General features: G+C 39.4%; 1 protein-coding gene across 6 annotated transcripts; it reads right to left on the bottom strand.

The window, feature by feature from the left end:
• Positions 1 to 63: 63 nt before the first annotated feature.
• On the bottom strand, positions 64 to 20,182 carry vegfab (vascular endothelial growth factor Ab). Of its 6 annotated transcripts, XM_077006323.1 has the most exons (9): positions 20,039 to 20,170; positions 19,439 to 19,688; positions 16,834 to 16,876; positions 15,386 to 15,582; positions 14,479 to 14,555; positions 14,102 to 14,134; positions 12,569 to 12,640; positions 5,550 to 5,717; positions 335 to 5,459 (listed from the first exon to the last, which is right to left on the bottom strand). In XM_077006323.1, the coding sequence occupies exons 2-9, from the start codon at positions 19,604 to 19,606 to the stop codon at positions 5,438 to 5,440; spliced, it is 780 nt and encodes a 259-aa protein (XP_076862438.1). In that variant the 5' UTR covers positions 19,607 to 19,688; positions 20,039 to 20,170; the 3' UTR covers positions 335 to 5,437. The 6 variants fall into 6 exon arrangements, with proteins under 6 accessions (XP_076862439.1, XP_076862441.1, XP_076862438.1 ...); XM_077006324.1 differs by having other exon boundaries at positions 64 to 5,459; positions 5,550 to 5,684; positions 19,439 to 20,182; XM_077006322.1 differs by having other exon boundaries at positions 19,439 to 20,182.
• Between the last annotated feature and the right edge of the window lie 60 nt (positions 20,183 to 20,242).

Genomic DNA, 20,242 nt, shown 5'->3' on the forward strand with positions numbered 1-20,242 from the left:
GAATTAGAATTGAGCTGTTATATCGGAGAAATTCAGAAAATACATATTAGAGATGATTTCAATAAAATCATAAAAGTGATTGTGATATAATAATGCTAAGATTGAATCCAATGACTTTAACCAGTAATTTTTTTTCCACGCCATACCACAAATACATAAATTACAAGTTGGTTGTGCTCCGCTAATTATGAGGGGCCGGTCTAAACCAAAAATGCCAGTGCCGATTTTTTTGTCCCAGTCCAGCCCTGATCACAGCTCACCAGATGAGAGGGCAGCTGAAATTACTGAAGGTAGGAAAGGTAGTGGATCCTGATGGTGTTGTTGCACAAAGATGTGAGTAATCATAGAAACCCCTCTCACCCTCTACAGAAAATGCTAAATGATTGAAAATATGCTTTTTTATTTCTCCCCACAGCCACCAGACTGCAAAACTCTAGCTCATCTGTGTTTCAGGCAGCTGTAAGGGTTGGAACAAGACAGAGGGTTGTATGCAAGTACAGGAGGGTTTAATAAAAACAAAGGCACACTAAATACAAACCACACAAATGTAATACACAGGGCTGGATGAAGTGAAACTCTAAACTGATAAATGTAAATAACACAAATCAGGGAATACAGAGAGCATACAAAAACAAACAGCACCATTAAAGGAACATAAAAAACATGGAGGTAGACATGGGAACCAACAATAACCATCCAGGAAGCAAACTGAATACAGAGCTTAAATATAGAGCTAAACAAGGGAGAAGTTAACTAGACACAGGTGATTCCAATCAGAGCTATCGACACAGGTGACATAAATCAAGGATGGAGAAATAAAGAAAAGGGCCGAACAGAGAGAAGAACAAAACAAAGCACATGGATAGGTGTTGCCAAGACAAATGCAGCACCCAGGAATTCCTTACACTATTGCACATTTATGCATCATCTGCACTGCACTTTAGTACTACTTCTTCACCGGTCAACCTCTTTTGTACGCTATATTTTACAGAATTTTACAGCATTTTGGGGGTACGTATGACAGAACAATACTGTAACACTAACCGTACCAACAACTTTGGCCTTAATTACCTGTAGCCACAATACTTATATGGCAATACATATGCAATACTATATAACACCTTTACAGTAGTATTCTTTGCACTTTAGCATAGCTACAGGTTTAGGTCGCTGACTCATAAACTCAGGTTTATATACCCTCATGCATACACACACACACACACACACACTCACATCCACACAAACATACACACACAAATGTGTCAATATATTTCTGTTGTGCAGTCTTTCTCACTAAACAATTGTATTTTATTTTTTATTATGTCTGCTTACCCACTGTGCATTTTGTGTTTTTCTTGCATATATGCTGCTGTAACACTCTTAAGTTGGGGATTAATAAAGTGTTGTCTCTCTCTAATTCCATACACTGTAGAAGAGTGGGTGTAGTCATCAACCCAGACTGCAAACAATATTTACCCCAGACATGATGGTAAATAGGCTAGAAGACAGAATAGAGTCATGAAAACTTGAAAACTTTTCTGAAATAAACCTTTATCTGAAAAAAAAACAACACAACATCTTCTACAAAGGGTAATTTAGTAATGTTTGAACAGTTTCCAGTGGATATGAATATGTCAGCTGGGGCAAATAAGGTTTTGGTTTGTTTTAAACTAAGCAAAATTGAAAGCTGTCAGCTTTCCATTTGCAAATACTGTAGCAATGCATGTTTCATACTGTAATATACAATAAGGACAAAATGAAAACTCAAAATTAAAATAATTAATAAATGAGAAAAACCATAATAGTGGAACAGGAAAGCCATAATTCAGTGGTATATCCAGACGTGCACTTTTCTAGTTGACAAATAGAAAAGTGCATATCTGACTACCACAAATCCTTCCTCTAACAAGATTAAATCACTTACAACATTCCTAGTGTGTTTTACCTCAGCATGAGCTTCAGCCAGTCCGGGATTTTTTGGAGAGTGGGGAAAAGTGGATGGGTTCCATTTTATTCCATAGGTACAGAAAAGTTGTTCAAGTGAACCAGTTCACATGCTCAAAAATTATCAAACAAGGCATCTAATCCAGAATGAGTGGATTACTAGTAAGGCTAAATATATCTCTCTCTAAATAAACACTGCACAGTCCCCACAAACAACTTTTTTAGTCTACTGACTGCTGCCTCTGTCAAGGAAACTAGGGTTTGGCAGACAAATGCAAAGTCTCCAGTCAAACAGAGAAGGCCTTACAAATGACCACAATCTACTGCTCTGCCAGAAGGTTACATGCATCAGAGATTTCTCACAGAATATAGTTCTCCACCGTAATATGAGCCAGATATTTGTGTGAACACAGATGTTTGAGGCCTAAGAAGTTTAGTGGCAAAGGTGGTGCGTTTTTTTAATTGGAACTGGTAAATATGTCTAGTTAAATCTTGCTTCTGTGTTGAGTGATGCCAGAAGCAATCATTTCTCTCTCCAACATTTTGCTAACTGCAGTTCATGGGGCCTACATTGAAGAAGTTAGACACAAAACTTTGCAACCTGACATTCCAACAATGTCGTGGCAGTCTACTCAGCGTTCCAAGCTGTCTATATATTCTATGTCTAGATATAGATATATAACACCTTAATAAATTGTTTAGCCATTGGTGAATTAATATGGTACAAGGGAGGGGTAGCTTAGTAGTAACAATACTGGCCTAGTAATCAGAAGGTTACTGGTCAAGCTCCACTGTTATCAAGTTACCACTGCTGGGCCTCTGAGCAAAGCCTTTAACCCTCAATTACTTAAACTGTTTTTTGTTACAATAAGTTGCTTTGGATAAAAGCTGTAAATTAATGCTACACATTTTACAGTAGATCTCATTCTTTGTTCTGCATCACAAAATGGGTGCTCAGTACATGCACAGCAGTTCTTACATCATTGCCAACTGCAATTACTAATGAAACTGTTTTATATATTTATCCAAAAGTATACATACAGTATATATAATTGTACAACCCACTTCATTAGTAACACCTACCTTGCACCTGTAATAACTGGTCACTGATTTCATTAGATACCCCATTCATCACTGATCAGTTTCTTACCAGAGGACCCCTGCTGACCAAATTTTATTTTGCTGGAGGGCCATTCTCAACAGAATTAACTCTGTAGGCCTATGTGATACTGGCATGGTTGAGAGTGTATGACTGGTAGAGGTTTACCAGGCTGGAGTTTGTACGTCGTTTTAATGGCTGGTTAGAGAGTTGTCTGCCATCCAGCAATGTCCAGAAAACAGCAGTCCTGTGTTTGGAAACCAACAACTGATGAAGAGCCTGAAGAGAGTGAACACAAATTGTGCCTGTTATATATTCTAACCTACAAAGGTCCTAAATGTAGGTTAACAGGCAATGAAAGCATAACATTTGAAGATCATTAATCAGTTTCTAAAGTCAAACAGAGCACAACAGAAATTGGTTGTATGCAGTTAACCTTTCTCTAATGCTGCTCTTTAATCCGGTCTAAGTTCCAAGCACCCCTCTGCTGTTGCTCATTTGATTTGACAAAAGTTCCTCAACACTATATAGATGGCACACAAGTGGCAGATGGGCAGCTGGACTCAATCATCAACCTTTTTGGAATAAATGCCATGGAATTCCACAGGTCTGTGCCAACAGACGTCATGGCATGCGTTACATAAACTCTGCATTTATGTGTCAAAGTTTTAATATGGTCCCCTTTCCATCGAAGACACTCTGTTATTTAACAGAGTATTGCTTTGGTGAGGGATTTAAAAAATGAAACTGACAAACAAAAGCAAGGCTAATATCAATTCCACTTTTAGTAATGGCCATCTGTAGAATTCTTCTCAACTGAAGACTTTCCCTATCTTTTTCCCATGAGTAGCATTCACTTTTAACATCATCTCCCATAATCAAGACACAAACACTAACTCCCAACATTTGCCCAATGGTCAGGGGCTAACTCTTTACCTGGGTCCAAGGGACGAAAACACAAACTATAGAAATAAAATGTGGAATTATGAAATATGGCAAAATTATCAAAGGAAGCATGGTTTTCAAATAGCATTTTATAGAAATGGCAGAATAATTTAAAACTATATTAAACAGACACAAAGATGTTAACATATTTACAGGGAGTGAATAAATAAATGTAAATAAACTAAAATCAGGCAGTCTCATATGACAGAAAAATATAAAGGTAGTAGGGGCTCGGTGGCCTATGATTCTTTTTGGCTATCCACATATGCTCTCTCTCTGTCTCTCTCTCTTTTTTCTCTCTCTCTCTCCATCTCCCTCTCTCTCTGAATCTCACACACATACACACATGCATACACCCTGTCAGAAATCACACAATACATACATACGCAGAGAAAACAGCTTTAAAGGCAAACTGAGAAAAATAAATGATCAGGGAATGTTATCTCTTGTATCTATGGTGATATTGCAGACAGAAAAAAGGATTTCAGAATATAACACTGAACATAAATAGATCCAATTAAATACAGAGTCTAAGAATATCGAAAATATACTAAATATTATAAATTATGGACTTTCATCATGAAATGTGGAAAAAGGGATATTAACAATGAACATTCAAATGACCTCGTATCTGAATTCTCCATGTTATGTGATTCACTGAAATGCTGAATATCAGAAAACGAATGCAATTTTACACAAAAAGGATTTCATAAATCTCAAGTAGTCATCTGTCTTTCAGTAGAGAATGGAGTCGAGTCACAGAATCGAATCAAAGTGGTTTCTGTATCGAAAAACTTAAATCCCTTTATGAAAGCAGACGAACCCAGTAGCCCCTGGTTTCCATGGCGTCCATCCGAAAGCTGACTTTCTCTAGACATCGCAAACCTATTTATGTCTGGAGCTATTAAAGCTATCAAAACAAACACAAAAACGCTAACTTTCAGCTTTTCAACGCTAACAACGCTGTTTGCTACAACGTCTTCTGCTCTTTGATGGGATGCTGATGTTTGTCTGTCTGTTCAGTTCTCTGGTTAGTGCTGTTTATGTCCATGTATGTGAAAAAAGAACAAAAAAACACAAACAACACTCCACAGCAAATCCAGTGATATGGTGCATCAGCAAGTGGTTTAACATATATGTCCACACTAGTCAAACCACTTGACACAACCAGTCCTTTTGTGTTGTTTCTTTAGCAGCAATTCTACTTGTATCGTACTTTGTAAATGTTAAATCTGCTTAATATACACATTTACTTTGAAAATATACAGCGGGGAGGTTTCACTTGCTCTCACACACACTTTCTTGCTCTCTTTGTGTCCTCAGTCAGGTCAGGGGAATGCTTCCATAGTCCAAGGCTGAAAGGTCAAAGGTGAAGTTTCAAAGTGCTGTGCTATGAATTATTACTCAATATTCCTTCATCCAAGAATCCATATGCCTACTGATCTCTGTTCATCTTCTTGGTTTGTCACATCTGGGATGGAGAGAAGCAATTGTCATGATTTAGGGAGCGCATCAACATACAGTTACACTAAAATACCCCTACACACACATGCACACACACCTGCATGTCCTTTCATTGAGTTCGAGCTGTCTCAGCTTGCAGTCGGCTTCAGAGTGTTTGCAGGAGCACCTGCATGTCTCCGGGTCTTGAACAAACAACCTTTTCCTCCTTTCAGAGCACGGTTTACAGTTACTGCTGTACCCAGAAAGAGAGACAGACAAAGGGAGACTGCAGAGATGCAGACAGAGATATACAGACATATAAAGATGTGTGGGGAAGAAGGAGAGACAATATAGAAAAAAGATGGGGGGGGGGGGGGTGTTTAAAATAATTGGATCATTCTCATAGTTCAGGGTTTGCATCATCTATCAAATGCACTTTGACTCACCAGTAACACACAGAAATGCACTGGTGAGTTTTTGGTAGCATCAGCAAACAAGCAAGCAGTGGATTATCTCAACGCCAAGCCACGGGCCTGCCACCAAGCCGTGGGACTCCCCACATTAGGGTGGTTGGGGAGTGGGGGGTTGAGTGATGTTAGGCTGACTATGGCATGCACCTGCAAGCTCTGCTTAGGTGTATGATACACAATCATGGAAACCAGATATCGCCAGAGACCAGAAACATGCAGACTCACCTACAAATGCACACGCACGCGTGCACACACGCACACACACCACACACACACCAAACAGTGGACATTCCCCTTCTACCTCTCCTACACTAAAGTTACTCCTGACACATAAATCTTTGAATAAGCAAAAAGGAGTGAGGCAGGGCTGAATACTTTGAAGATACAATGTTCCTCTTTATTTACTTACACATTATTTTCCAAGGAATATGAGGATCAAACAATCTGAAAGAGATTTCCGTTGCAGTGAAGGTTTTAGATTTCCTCATAACCCCCTTCATCTGAATTAATATATTTTGGACAAAATCCAGTCCTAAATTAGCATAAATTAGCATAATGTTACATCTTTACACCCACTAAAACTTTACCACTAAGAGACATGAGCCTAAGAACCCGTCGAATATAACTCTTTTTACAACATCAGTAACATTTCCCTTTTAAGTTGTTACTTGTTGAGGTTTTTGGAGGGATATTATTACAGTCAGTAGACAAATTCACATTTAAAACCACAGGAACATGTTGCTATGCACACATGTTCCATAGCTTATGTATATTGCAAAGACAAATCCATATAATTCACTAGGTCAGTTCAATACATCAGTACATTCAGTTCAACAGATCATACATTCAGTTCAATAGTTAGTCGCTTCACATATGCTTCAAAATAACCTAAAACATGTCCATTCTAGGCAGCATTAGTTTTCAGGTACAGAAAAAAATACTTTCTACTTCAGTAATGTCACCAATGAGTACAAATGAATTACAATGTTATCAAGCTCTAACTAACTGTGGTTAAGAATACAACAAACGCTGAATACATGGAGTCACGTCTTTTGAGCGAGACGTCAAAAAATGTGCAAGTTCATGAGAAAAGATGCAATGAGGTACAATGTCTATTACTGCATCTTCCAGAATTACTGGCATTCACAGTCAATGAGATAATCGGATGCTCAGCAGCCCATGAGTACACTCATGAGCTGATATTTCTCAGGGTCTCAGGTAAATCAAACAAACTTGTATCCACCATCACCACCACTTTTCAGTTAGGACCAATACTGAATGGTAGTTCAAACTGATTTAGAAGAAGACTAGTTACAGATTATTGCATGCGTATTTACTCTAAAACCTAATTCTTTTAGCTACCGGTATATTCACACCTGGCACAATCTTGTTCAGACAACACGACATTATACTCAATATGATATAGTCGATAAGATCTCCTGGTCTACCCAATGGTGCTGTCTCTGTGCACATCATGTCCACTTAAGTGAGTAAGTTTCCAGTAGTAAGATTTAACAGTCTAACAGGTGTTTTATCACTAGGAAATCCTTGTCAAAAATAGACAAGTTTAACAGTGCAAAATTCAACATTTTTGACTGAACCATCAATTCTTAAAAGCCCAAGAATATACATTTCAGAAATTAGAACTGGAATAGTCCTGGTTACAGTTTACATTCTGTCAATATTCACTCAATACACCTAACGTAAAAAGACAGACAATATGTCAAATATTGTCAAATGTCAGACCATTAGAGTTTCACAAAGGGGCCAATTCACTCAAATCCTAACAAGCCTCAAAGAAACCACAGCCTCACAGACTTTTCTTAAGGGTCATCAGGTAGGCTCCTGCCTTCATCAGGTAGGCTCCCCTCTTCATCTGTGTGTCATCTGAATTAACCCTCACAATGAGCTTGAATGGATACTGCTGAAATTACAATGTAGACTTTGGCCTTAACATACTGGACAACAATAAACACCCTCACACAATATACTGCTGACCCAACTATACTGGTGAACTACACTGCTCAAAAAAATAAAGGGAACACTTAAACAACACAATGTAACTCCAAGTCATCCACACTTCGTGTTCAGATAGGAAGCAACACTGATTGTGAATCAATTTCAACTGCTCTTGTGCAAATGGAACAGACAACAGGTAGAAATGAGAGATTTTCAACTGATTTCAAAGATTTTTATTAATTGAGATCTAGGATGTGTTATTTTAATGTTCCCTTTATTTTTTTGAGCAGTATATATTTTAATATAGAACAGTTGTACATTAGCCTATTTGTTCAGAGTAGTCGTACATTTTGTCATTATGTAATTTCCATGTTTGTCTTTTGTCATTTGAGTGAGAAGATGCAGCAACACTAATTTCTTGTTGGTTGGGTGATGGTTGGCTGGGTGGTTTGGTAGCTTCCAATTTTTCAGTTTATGGAGCATTTCATATTGTCATATTGAGCATTTCTATATTTTGTGTTATATCAAAATTCTATATTTTGTGTTACTTTTTGTGTTATCTCTAGCTATAGCTCCCAGCCACATGAGCGCAGACATGGAAGGACAAGCCTTCATTGGTTATGCCTATAATAAATGCAGTTATGAGTCAAGCGCTAATCATTAGCAGACTGCCTTATGAAAGGTTACTACTAATGTAGTTTGTATCTTCTCTAAAGTGCTGTATTAGAGCTTTACATTCAAAGTTAAATAGTTTAAAATATCCCTGCTTATGATCATATAAGGAAACAAGTCCATCGTTGGCCACTTATATATTTAAGTGGGGTAATAAAAGAAACTTTAGACATGGATACACAGTAGCAAGATAACCTGATGGGACAAAACTAATTACTGGTATGTCTATGTGTGCTTACAGGATGTTGCATAATCACAAAGCTACATGTAGTGCAACCAGTTTCTCTTTTTCTATAGAATAGATCTGGTTTAGCCATATAAGGTGTGTAAGCATTTTCTTGTGAAAAGTATGTTTAATTAAAGACTAAGGCTCTATTTGTGTTAGAACACATACATATTTGATAAAATCATTTTTGGAATTGCCTTAAAAGCCATTTTCTGGTGTTTCACAGGAGTGGTGTCAATGAAAACTTTAGCCCTGATTCTATAGCACCTTCTATGTGATATAATGATACTGAAAGTATTGTTGAGAAGGGTGATTCCATGGGACATTTAGGACAACTCAAGGGCAAGAACCAATCTGTTGTGTGTTTAATGAACTAATCTGAAATCATTTTAAAAACCATGTCAATGTTTTTTTAAATGTCAGTGACATTTTTAAAATGTCAGAAGAGAGTAATATGAGTGATATATGACCTATATAGTGATATATGATAGATATATGATAGATAGATATGATATATGATAGAGTGATATATGAGTGATATATGACCTATATAAATATGATATATAGTGATATATGACCTATATAGAAACTTCAGTTGGTTTCATAATTTTGAATGTTTTTGTTTTTTCTTGGATCTTTCTATCTGGTCTTACTCCAGTTGTTTTCATTTTATGGAGAACATCTGTAATTTTTTGATATACTCATTTGTCAGTTCAACAGTGACCACTAATTCTGCTATCTTGGACTTCAGTTCACTTTTATGGTATAGATATCTTTGAGAATTGAGCTCAACATGGCACATAGCTATCAAGACCATTTAGCACATCAGAAGCCTAATTTAAATATGGTCATTGTATGTACTGTCATTTTCAGAAGCAACAGTAACTCAAATAGCCAGTCGTTACAACCGAGGCATGCAGAAGAGCATCTCTGAATGCACAACACGTCGAACCTTGATGTGGATGGTCTACAGTACGGGGTGCCACTCCTGTGAGCTAAGAACCAGAAACTGCGCAAAATTGGAACAGGCTCACCAAAATTGGACAATAGAAGATTGGAAAAATCTTGCCTGGTCTGATGAGTCTGAATTTCTGCTGCGACATTCGGATGGTAGGGTCAGAATTTGGCGTCAGCAACATGAAAGCATAGATCCATCCTGCTTTGTATCAATGGTTCAGGCTGGTGGTGGTGCAATTGTGTGGGGGATATTTTCCTGGCACACTTTGGACCCATTAGTACCAACTGAGCATCATGTCAATGCCACAGCCTACCTGAGTATTGTTGCTGACCCTGTCCATCCCTTTATGACCACAGTGTACTCATCTTCTGATGGCTACTTCCAGCAGTATAACACACCATGTCATAAAGCGCGAATCATTTCAGACTGGTTTGTTGAACATGACAATAAGTTCACTGTACTTGAATGGCCTCCATGGTCACCAGATCTCAATCCAACTGAGCACCTTTGGGATGTGGTGGAACAGGAGATTTGCATCATGAATGTGCAGCCGACAAATCTGCAACAACTGCATGATGCTATCATGTCAATATGGACTAGACTCTCTGAGGAATGTTTCCAGTACCTTGTTGAATCTGTGTGTTGTGCTGCAAATACGTATTTGAACACCTGCCAATCAGCAAAAATTCTGGACCTCAAAGACCTGTTAGTCCGCCTCTAAAAAGTCCACCACCACTCCACTTATTATTCTAAATTAGAAGCACCTGTTTGAAGTTGTTGGCTGCATAAAGACACCTGTCCACCCCACATAATGAGTAAGACTCCAACTCATAACATGGCTAAGACACCAGAGAAAAAATTGTAGACCTCCACAAGGCTGGAACGGGCTACGGGGCAATTGCCAAGCAGCTTGGTGAAAAAAGCTATTATTAGAAGATGGAAGAAGGTAAACATGACTGTCAATCTCCCTCAGACTGGGGCTCCATGCAAGATCTCACCTTGTGGCTTAGCAATGATCCTAAGAGGAATCAACCCAGAACTACACGGGAGGCGCTGGACAATGACATGAAGAGAGCTGTTACTGTGGGTAATACACTAAGACGTCATAGTTTAAAGTCATGCACGGCACGGAAGGTTCCCCTGCTTAAATCAGCACACGTCCAGGCCCGTCTTTAGTTTGCCCATGACCATTTGGATCATCCAGAGGATTCAAAATGCAAAACTTTATTCATCCCCGAGGCTGGGTCTTTCATCATGACAATGACATTGCATCTTTTCATGATTCAATGAAAGCACACAGCCAGGATAGCCAAGGAGTGGCTCTGTAAGAAGCATATGAAGGTTCTGGAGTGGCCTAGCCAGTCTCCAGACCTAAACCCTATAGAAAATCTTTGGAGGGAGATCAACCTCCGTGTTTCTCAGCAATAGCCCAGAAACCTGGCTGATCTGGAAAAGATCTGTGTGGAGGAATAGGCTAAAATCCCTGCTGTAGTGTGTGCAAACCTGGTGAAAAACTACAGGAAACGTATGACCTCTGTAATTGCAAACAAAGGCTACTGTACCAAATATTAACATTGATTTTCACAGGTGTTCAAATACGTATTTGCGTGCAAGCAACACACAAACAAATTATTTTAAAAATCATACATTGTGATTTCCAAATTGTTTTTTTTTAAAGATTATGTCTCTCACAGTGGACATCCACCTAAGACCCCTCAATGATTTCTAAGTGGGAGAACATGCAAAGTGTGTGTGTATGTGTAGTATATATGTATATCTATCCCTCCTTCGAGAAGCTGGTCTCGACTACGGCACATCAAACGTCAGCATGGAATGTTCTGAAGTATAATATGAAGTAAAGGCTCAGTCATCTGCAGTTTCTGACTATATGTGTTATATCTATTTTGATGTTGTGGCAATCCACAAATCTGACCATGGGATAAACAGTGCCTCTAATTTGCGAGTGAAAAAAGCTACTTACTGCCCATTTAACCTGACCTGATACTCAATCCAAATTCATTAGCTGTCAGTATAGAACTCCTAACTGTATCAATATCACATTTTCTGTATCGATATCAACAGATTCTAGTCACCAAAATAACATAAAATTACACCAACACTCCAATACACTAAAAACTTTTTTTTACATGTCCAGAACTAAAGTACCAAACCAAAAAGGCAAGAGACCAACAACACAGAGCAAACTATTTGTTGGTTTACATAACTCAATGGAACAAAAGAAGGGAAAGCAAAATAAGAAGTGATACAAATCTCAAACATTTTCCCCAAGTCTCAAACAATATAGCAACAAGAAAAGACCAACTTAGAACTTAGAAAAGTGAAGATGACACACAAAATATAGCTTTTGAGACAAAGCACAGAAGACAGACTCAACAGTGACATGGCCATGATTTCAACAAAGATCCCAAAAGATTAGTACCATTATCTGTAAGCCATGCAATAGGAGAAGGGGAGGGTGCTCTGTTAACATACACCTCTTCCTTTACCAATCACAGAGCCAGATTTACTGAGGCCTTTGCTAATGTGCTCCGGCACCACAGATTGGTCAGTACTTCACACAGCTAATCACACGTTCCAATTCTAGCATTGCCAAATAGCAAATCAAGCCTCCCGAAAAGATTGGATTGAGGGATGCAGTTGAAGTCTGCGTTATGGTTACTTTAAACAAAGCAAAGATAAGGCCAGAGGAGGTGCTTGGTGTGAATTAATGCTAATTAATCATCGTTTGGGTTAATTAAAGGAGACAAAATATCTCCTCCCAAATGAACTTGAAGACCAAGAGCATAACACTCAGGTGCAGATGGGTGGAGGAGAAGGCAGAGGTGACATACAAGTCCCGCATTTTGTCGCGGTTTTTCTTTCGCTTTTTCTTTTGACCTTTCCCCTTTCCCTTCCTGGGTTTTCTGGAAGAGGAAATAAAAAGAAAAAAGAACAACGAAAAACAACAACTGAATTGCGGTAAATAATGCAACAGGTCAGCAACAAAACTCAAAGTACACAAAAGCAAAAATCACCACAGTGGGTTATAGTGGAATGTAAAGCCACATCCAGCTCACATTACACTCATTCCCACAACTTCTCATCTGTAACAAAAACAAACTGAATGGAGAAGCAAGAAAACATGATACTACTGACAATAACAGTACTACTGATACAGTGCTACTGTCAGGTCCATTATGGATTAAACACTCCACAATCAAGACGCATGACATGAGACACAAAGTGATGAGACAAAGTGGACAAAAGTGAACCACAGCAACCAAACAGTCACAATGACAGCCATCATTGATATGACTACTCCTGAATATGCAGGGGCATTCTAACCAATGAGAATCGCTTGATGAACAAGCCTGGTTTGTTCTAAGGCTTCTTCCCATGCATCTTCCCAAGCTCAAGTAGATAAAAACATAACCCACTAATGGGACTTGTGACGTCAACAGAATATCATTTTCCCTTCTGCTAATGTTAATCTGATGCTTTACAAGGAACAGTGTCCATGTTCAAAGCTGTTTACCTGAAAAGTCACAATGATAACCTTTGGTATTTGAGATACTGCACTAAGGATAGATCCGTTCCCTCACTAAAATGGTCATGACCCAGGAAACATGCACACAATGTACATGACAAAGGCACTATAAGCCAGTTAGGGAGGGGCATATGAAACAGTTCCACACTGGCCAACACTCAGGTCACTGAGAGGAAAGTCATCAGCTGTAGCAGCCACATGCAATTATTAGAGGGCTCCAAAGACATCACAGACTATGAACCCCTAATCACCTTGCTGGTTTACTTTGGATCATGAAGAAAGATTACCGGGTCACTGTTAGGAATGAGCAAAAAGATCGCTGAGTATGGGGTGTCACTGTCAAATGGCAGTTTTAACACAGATGATGAAGATGCACAAACAGTAATTCTCACTCTAAAGCTCTTTCAAGTAGTAATAATGCTTGACAGCTTGCAGCTCCTTAACTGCCCAAACTCATCAGTATGTCAACTCTGAGGTAGCTGAGTTCAGAATATTTATGGTGGTTTTACGCATGTCACTTTCGATTCACTGCTGAAACACATGCTGCACTGTTTCAACAACTGAATAATTTATACTAAGCAAGTGCCGAGTTGTGTCTGGATGCCCAGGAGCATGGAAAACTGTTTATCACAAACAACATGATAGTGAATGTTACATAAGTCAAGAGTGACAAGCACTGATGTGGCAAAGAGAAATGAGGAAACAAGGGAGGGACACACAGGAGTGCAGATGGCAGAGGAGATTAAACATAAGCATGTAGGGAATGAGAACTAGAGACAGGGTGCTATCTCGTGGACCACGCCAAGGACGGTTATGCGGCAAAAGTGGCTAGACTTACATTTCCTTCTTCTCCTGAATATCTTTCTTTAGCCTGAAGAAGAGGAATAAAAAAGGGTGACATTAGTTCATCCTACGCGTGTTTTAGACTTTAATGGAACTGAACACACACGGACAACAGATAAGCAGCCCGGTGGTGCCCACTGACTCCATTCCAGTTTAGATAGCCACAACCTGAGCAGCAGATACACAGCAAACAGGCTTGGTGTGGATTGTTCAATTACCCACAAACAATGAGAAGGAAGCAGTGGATAGAAAGGATAGAGACTGAGAGAAAGCAAAGAGATTCTAACAACAGTTCTGAACAAAATGCTGATTTGTTTTCAGGTTATGTTTTGGTGCGGGGAGGACTTGCATTGTTACAGTCATTTTTCGTACCTGCACTGGCATTCAATGTGCTCTGTGAAACTCATCTGGGTGATGCCTCTGATCTGCCGAGGTTTTAATCTTTGTACCTGTAAGGAAACAGATCACAGTGTTACACAGTCTGAAAGGCAATGTGCCTGGTAGACACACCGCCTACACACAGGTGCGCAAAATGCGTAGGTCCTGTCGGAAAAGTGCATTCTGAGTACTGTATGATGTCTTTTGGAAAGCCACAAGTCTGCATTTAAACCCATTTTAATATTAAACTCATAAAATAAATCCTAGTTTGAGGTTTGCCAATAAATCCTAGCTTGAGGTTGGCTCTGGATGACAGGTACTTGGTTCTTCTTGGTATGTACATTCTATCCCTACTGATTTTCTGGGTTAAACATCCCAACCCTAGCCCAAACCTAACCCTAACCCTAAACATAAACAGTATATAGGATTGCTCTAACCCTCACAATAGTGACACTACTACTGTTACTACACTCACAAAGGAAAAGAAGGCTTCAATGCATGCTGTTATAACCTACTGCTTCTACTACCTACTGATGTTTATGATACATTTGCTTGGGTACAGAAGCAAATCCATCATTGCACATATATACACATATGAGAGTAATTGTTATACCCTGTGTAATCATTGCAGGAGCACTGGGGTAAGTAAGTTCACTGGGGTAAGTGGGATCAAGTGAGAATGTGAGTTAATGGAACAGTAGCAATTCAGCTAAGCACATATCTGCCAGGCAAGTACAGCCAACAGGTACAAATGTATGTAAAAAAAAAAAAAGATAAAGATATAGAAGTGTGAAGTTAAGGGGCTACTAAGGGGCGGTAACACTAGGTCAGAACTGAGCACAGGGCATGAGAGCAGCAAAGAGGAGGTTGACCCTATGGGTATTTGACCGTGCCTTCTGACCTCCAGAGTGATATTGTGCGTGGCGATGGGAACACACTCCAGCATCTCGTCATTACAGCAGCCGGCACAGCGGGTCAGCACCACGCAGGACGGAATGAAGATATGCTCGATGTCGTCGGGGTACTCCTGCTGCACCTCCACGAGTAGCTCGCGCGGCCGACATATTGACTTGTTGTACACCTCCGTGAAGGACACCACTGCGTGTTTGGGGGGTGTAGAGAGAGGCACAAGTTAAGGTTTTCGCTTGAAATTCACCTAGATCCCGCGGATAGCAACAGCACAAAATTAAGCGTCTTCGCCATCGGCATCAAAGACTGACTTTATCTAGTTCTAGTAACAACAGTAACAAAGTTAGTTACATTTGTTGTTTTACATGACGGCCGTTGTTCACTGAAATGCACAGATGGAACATGGTTAGGATGTTCACGGCACACGCTGTGCAATGAAATATTTATTTGCTTGAAGACACATTTACATGTCAGAATCAGTACTGAAAAAGGCAATATAAAGATAATTGCGGAAAATGATAATACAGAGCAGGCCTAATAACGAGCCCAAGCTTGTTGGGAGGCTAAAGCAGACTGTGCCTAAGGATGATGACGGCAGGGTGTGGTAGCCTGTGACACTGGCTGTTCTCCACGTAATAATCCTAGCCAACGTAGTCACACGCTCAGATTAGAGATATTGACCATGTACCTCCTGCCCTTTTCAGTTTATACATTTAGAGCATCTGCAGAATGCAAAGGAACTGTTGTGCACTGCCACACATGACCTTCGTGAGGTGATGTGACCTATGTGAGGTATGTGAACTGAAGAACAAAGCAAAATTGTGAGGCAGGTCCCTGCGCTTTGTCTGCAGTCACACGTGTGGGACTGCTTTTCCACTGGACTGGACTCGAGATTCTGCATTACATGAATCACATCCAGCAGATCTTAAATAAGCCACATGTCCTTTAAGCATATAACCTACATAGACAGGATTGGGCTTTTGTGTGACAGTGTGAGAGATGGAGACTGACAGCAATGGAGAGAAAGTTCACATCTGTGTCATTTGTGTAGTAATAGCAGCAGATCTTACGAGAGGCAAACTTGAACATGACTTAAAAAAAAGCAAAATCCCAACAAAAAAAAAACCCCTCCAAACCAAAAACAAGTCATCGCAAGTCAGCACTTCCCAGACGAGAATTGAGCAATATGTACTGGTATTGAGGTCATTATATTATGACAAGATCCAGACGCTGACTGCTAATATACACAGCAAACTTACAGAGAAAGCTGTCAGGTTACAATGCAGCTGATTTATTCATAAATGCCGTCTGAAATGCCAGTGCAACAGTGCATGGGTTTGTCTGCCCACCAGAGGGTGCTGTATTCATCTAAATCTAGACATGTAATGAATATGTAAATCAGCACTGTCTAATGCATCTTTTGCAAAATCGTCTACTTACCATCATGTGTAGTTCCTCCACTTTCTTTGGGGATGTAGGCACTCTGTTAAAGAGCAGAGAATTTAGTCAGAAATGCAATATATTTCCATTCATAATACACTTCTGGAATTAAACTATATGGAAAATATTAATATGGTAAATCAAAAAAACAATAAAAGACAAAATAGCAAAGATTAATGCATACTAATTAATTGTTTAATCAGTGAAAAACGAAAGAGACTTTTTCTAATACAATGATGCACACACCCATAAGCTCTTTATTTTTATTTAGTTTAAAACACAAGTCCCAGGCTTGTTCTCAGTCTTCAAAGTGCACTTCCTGGCCTTAAAATGTAGTTTGCCTCTCTCGTCTCTGTAATGCCCTGAAAATCACACTGCTTGATGTAACATCATCCATTGTGTGTTGCCACTTCAGTTGTCGCTATGATGTAATCTGGGGAAGGAAGCCAATGTGTGTGGGGTAAGGCTAACCCAAACCCTTTTCAGTCTTAACCCACACACATGATGACTATTTTTAAGATCACAGTCTAAGATCTTTATAGTTCACTAACCAAAATACAACATTTGCCCATTGTACAACTGAACACTAAAACACAAGCATTTACGTTGCAATGTTTTATCCTTATGGGTGATAAAATGTAAATAGCACTAACTGATATTTGACCACGCCCCTAAAAAGCACTTATTCGCTAATACACAGAACATGATGAAGCTTCCAAAGACTGCTTTAATCTCAGTAGCAACAACCTTAAAAGCATTTTAAAGTGACATCTTTGTAACACAGCCAACTCAACAATATATGTTTCTGAATTTTAAAACATACCTATGTTGTCAAATAGGTGCAATAATGAAGTGTGAATCATAAATCATAAACATGATACCAGAGTCCATCTTGCTGGAAAACACCTGAGACTACGCAGAGTTAAACATCCTCTAATGCATAACTATACATAAGTCAAGAATCTATGAAAGCTCAATAAACTGTTAAGAAACTTCTATTCTAGTCACTTTATTATCTAATAGATGAATAGCAAATATCTTGTTAGCCTATATGGAACATAGGCTATAGGTACATGAGCAGGTAAAACATTTGTATCTGCATGTCACAAGGTTTGGCTTCACATTTCAAATGCTGTCAAGTGGTTGCAATCAGGAAAGAACCACAGCAGGACAATTGAGAATATTAGCCAGTTATCATCATTGTTATGAGAATGGCAGTAATTCAGGGATGTGATTTTTGATTTACACCCTCAATGGATGCAAAATGACTGTTTGCTGAATGTTTCCACATATGGGTGCCCTGTTTTAATGTGCTTGGGTTTGCAAATAACATTTTAAAGAAGCACCAAATCTATACGTATTAAAAGGACTAAATTACACCACGCCTGTAGGCTGTATCTCTACGAGGGTTCAGAAATGTCATCTTAGAACAGTCTATAATATAAAATAGGCATAGATCTTTAGGTAAAGCCAGCTAGATGAAACACAAGGGGTTCGATAACTGCAATTTGAATTATCTACCAAACGTCTAATTTATCACTCTGTCTTCCAAAATCACCAGGATTATAATCTGCAAATCATCTCTATACCAGAGAATTATACTACAATCTATAAGTTTCTGCCGTTTGCTAAATCGTTTGCAGTTGTCGTTGACCTAAGACAATAGTAATAAAATTAGCATATACTCTAAATATTATAATTCTTAAAAATAAATAAATGCAATTTAATTTGTTAAATCAAGTAGATGAACTACGATATGCTACTAGAGGGCGCACCTCTGAAAAATGATCGCGCGTGCTTACCGGGACGCCATCAGTACACGTTTTCATTCACTAAGCATGTTCCCTGGTGTGAGGCGACTGGCACTAAGGGACGACCGCATCATTTCAAGTAGGCTGAAGCCAAACCGACTATTTCAGCAGCAAAACAACAAAACTTACAATATGCGTGCTACGCCTTTACAGAGCTTTTTAAAAAAGTTGTTACCGAATCCGACAAGGTTAACTGTCAGAACTTTCCTAATAATAACCGCTTTATTACAGCATGTCATTGCTGCCAAGGCTGTCGAATTAAATGTGTATCTTCAATTATCAGCTGGCCGAATTAATGACGACGTTCGGCCAACTGTTACCAGTGAACGTCATTTGGTGACACGCCAATCAATTATTTCCGTAGGTCTCCATTCACTGCATTTACCAACCTCTATATAGTATAATATAATATAGCATGCTCCAGCTCCCGCATTTCTCTCGCCCACTGCCTCTGCGCCTTTAATATCCTTAAGGTAGCTATGACGAGGCCTTTACAAAATCCAGCGACACCACGCTCCCCTTCGGTCGAACGTGCAAGCATACACAAGCTGGTAGTAATTAATGTTTAATATCCACCTTCTTGCTAACGAAATATCGGATACGTCTGACAGATTAGATTTTATATTACTATTATGTAGATAGTCTATAAGACAGAAAACATGGTCAATGACCTCGCAAGGAGAGCGACAAGGACGCCCGGTGTCTGCGCGACACAAGCGCACGACACCCATAGGCTACTGCGATTTAAAACTGACAAAGTAGACCCCCCACAGTATGTGGAGATGGAAACTTACCTTGACAGCTGAAAAATACAGAAGAGTCACACAAAATAACTGCAGCAAGCGAACACCAAAGTTCATGATTGAAATTACAAAACGTGAAAGTCTGTTTAAAATCCTATCAGTCGATAGGCGAACTTTTTCGAAAGCATTGGAAACGATCTCTGAAAACAGGGTAGACATGGATAGAACTTCCAAATGGGGTCAGAGCACTAAACTGGCATGAATCCCATTTTTGGTCCCACAAGGCACGCAGGCGAGACACCTGAGAGAGAAAGAATAACGTCTTTCAACTGTTGCCAATAATTTTTAAAATATCCAGAAACGTGAGAACCCAGGACGCGAATCCTCTCACATTATTCTCAAGTAAACTTATAATTTCTTCAAATGGTATTACAATCCACATCACAGTAATAATCCCATACTTGACTTGTCACTCGTCTTCAAATTCGTGTTATTTAGGGGTGGAAATGAGGAAAAGTCTGACTCTATAATGCAACTTTGAGCTGTGGCAGCTCAAGTTAATCAGTACATGGAAACACTTGCAAAATTAGCAACGAAGTGCCGGGTAAAGCACGGAGGACATCACACTTCTATCGCCGACATGTATTGAACCTTGGATTCCGCTTCCTGGTGGTCTCCCAACACTCGGTAGATTTTAGCGTCTGCTTTCTTCGTATTTGTAAGACGCCACCGTAAGGAACACCGACACACACGCGGTGCTCGAGCGGTTTCAACTGTCGGTCACTTCAGCAGCGCACCGAGATTGGAACTCCATCTGAACGCCTGTGATTGGACAATTTCACCAAGGGGTGGGGG

The sequence above is a fragment of the Brachyhypopomus gauderio genome, chromosome 5, assembly GCF_052324685.1.
Source record: "Brachyhypopomus gauderio isolate BG-103 chromosome 5, BGAUD_0.2, whole genome shotgun sequence".
NCBI classification, from domain to species: Eukaryota; Metazoa; Chordata; class Actinopteri; order Gymnotiformes; family Hypopomidae; genus Brachyhypopomus; species Brachyhypopomus gauderio.

Coding starts and splice junctions, on each gene's coding strand:
- vegfab (XM_077006322.1), bottom strand. CDS start 19,606: ATGTCTACCCTGTTTTCAGAGATCGTTTCCAATGCTTTCGAAAAAGTT. Junction 15,583..16,833: donor TGGAGGAACTACACATGATG/GTAAGTAGACGA, acceptor CCAAACACGCAG/TGGTGTCCTTCACGGAGGTG. Junction 12,641..14,101: donor ATTCAGGAGAAGAAGGAAAT/GTAAGTCTAGCC, acceptor TTCCTCTTCCAG/AAAACCCAGGAAGGGAAAGG.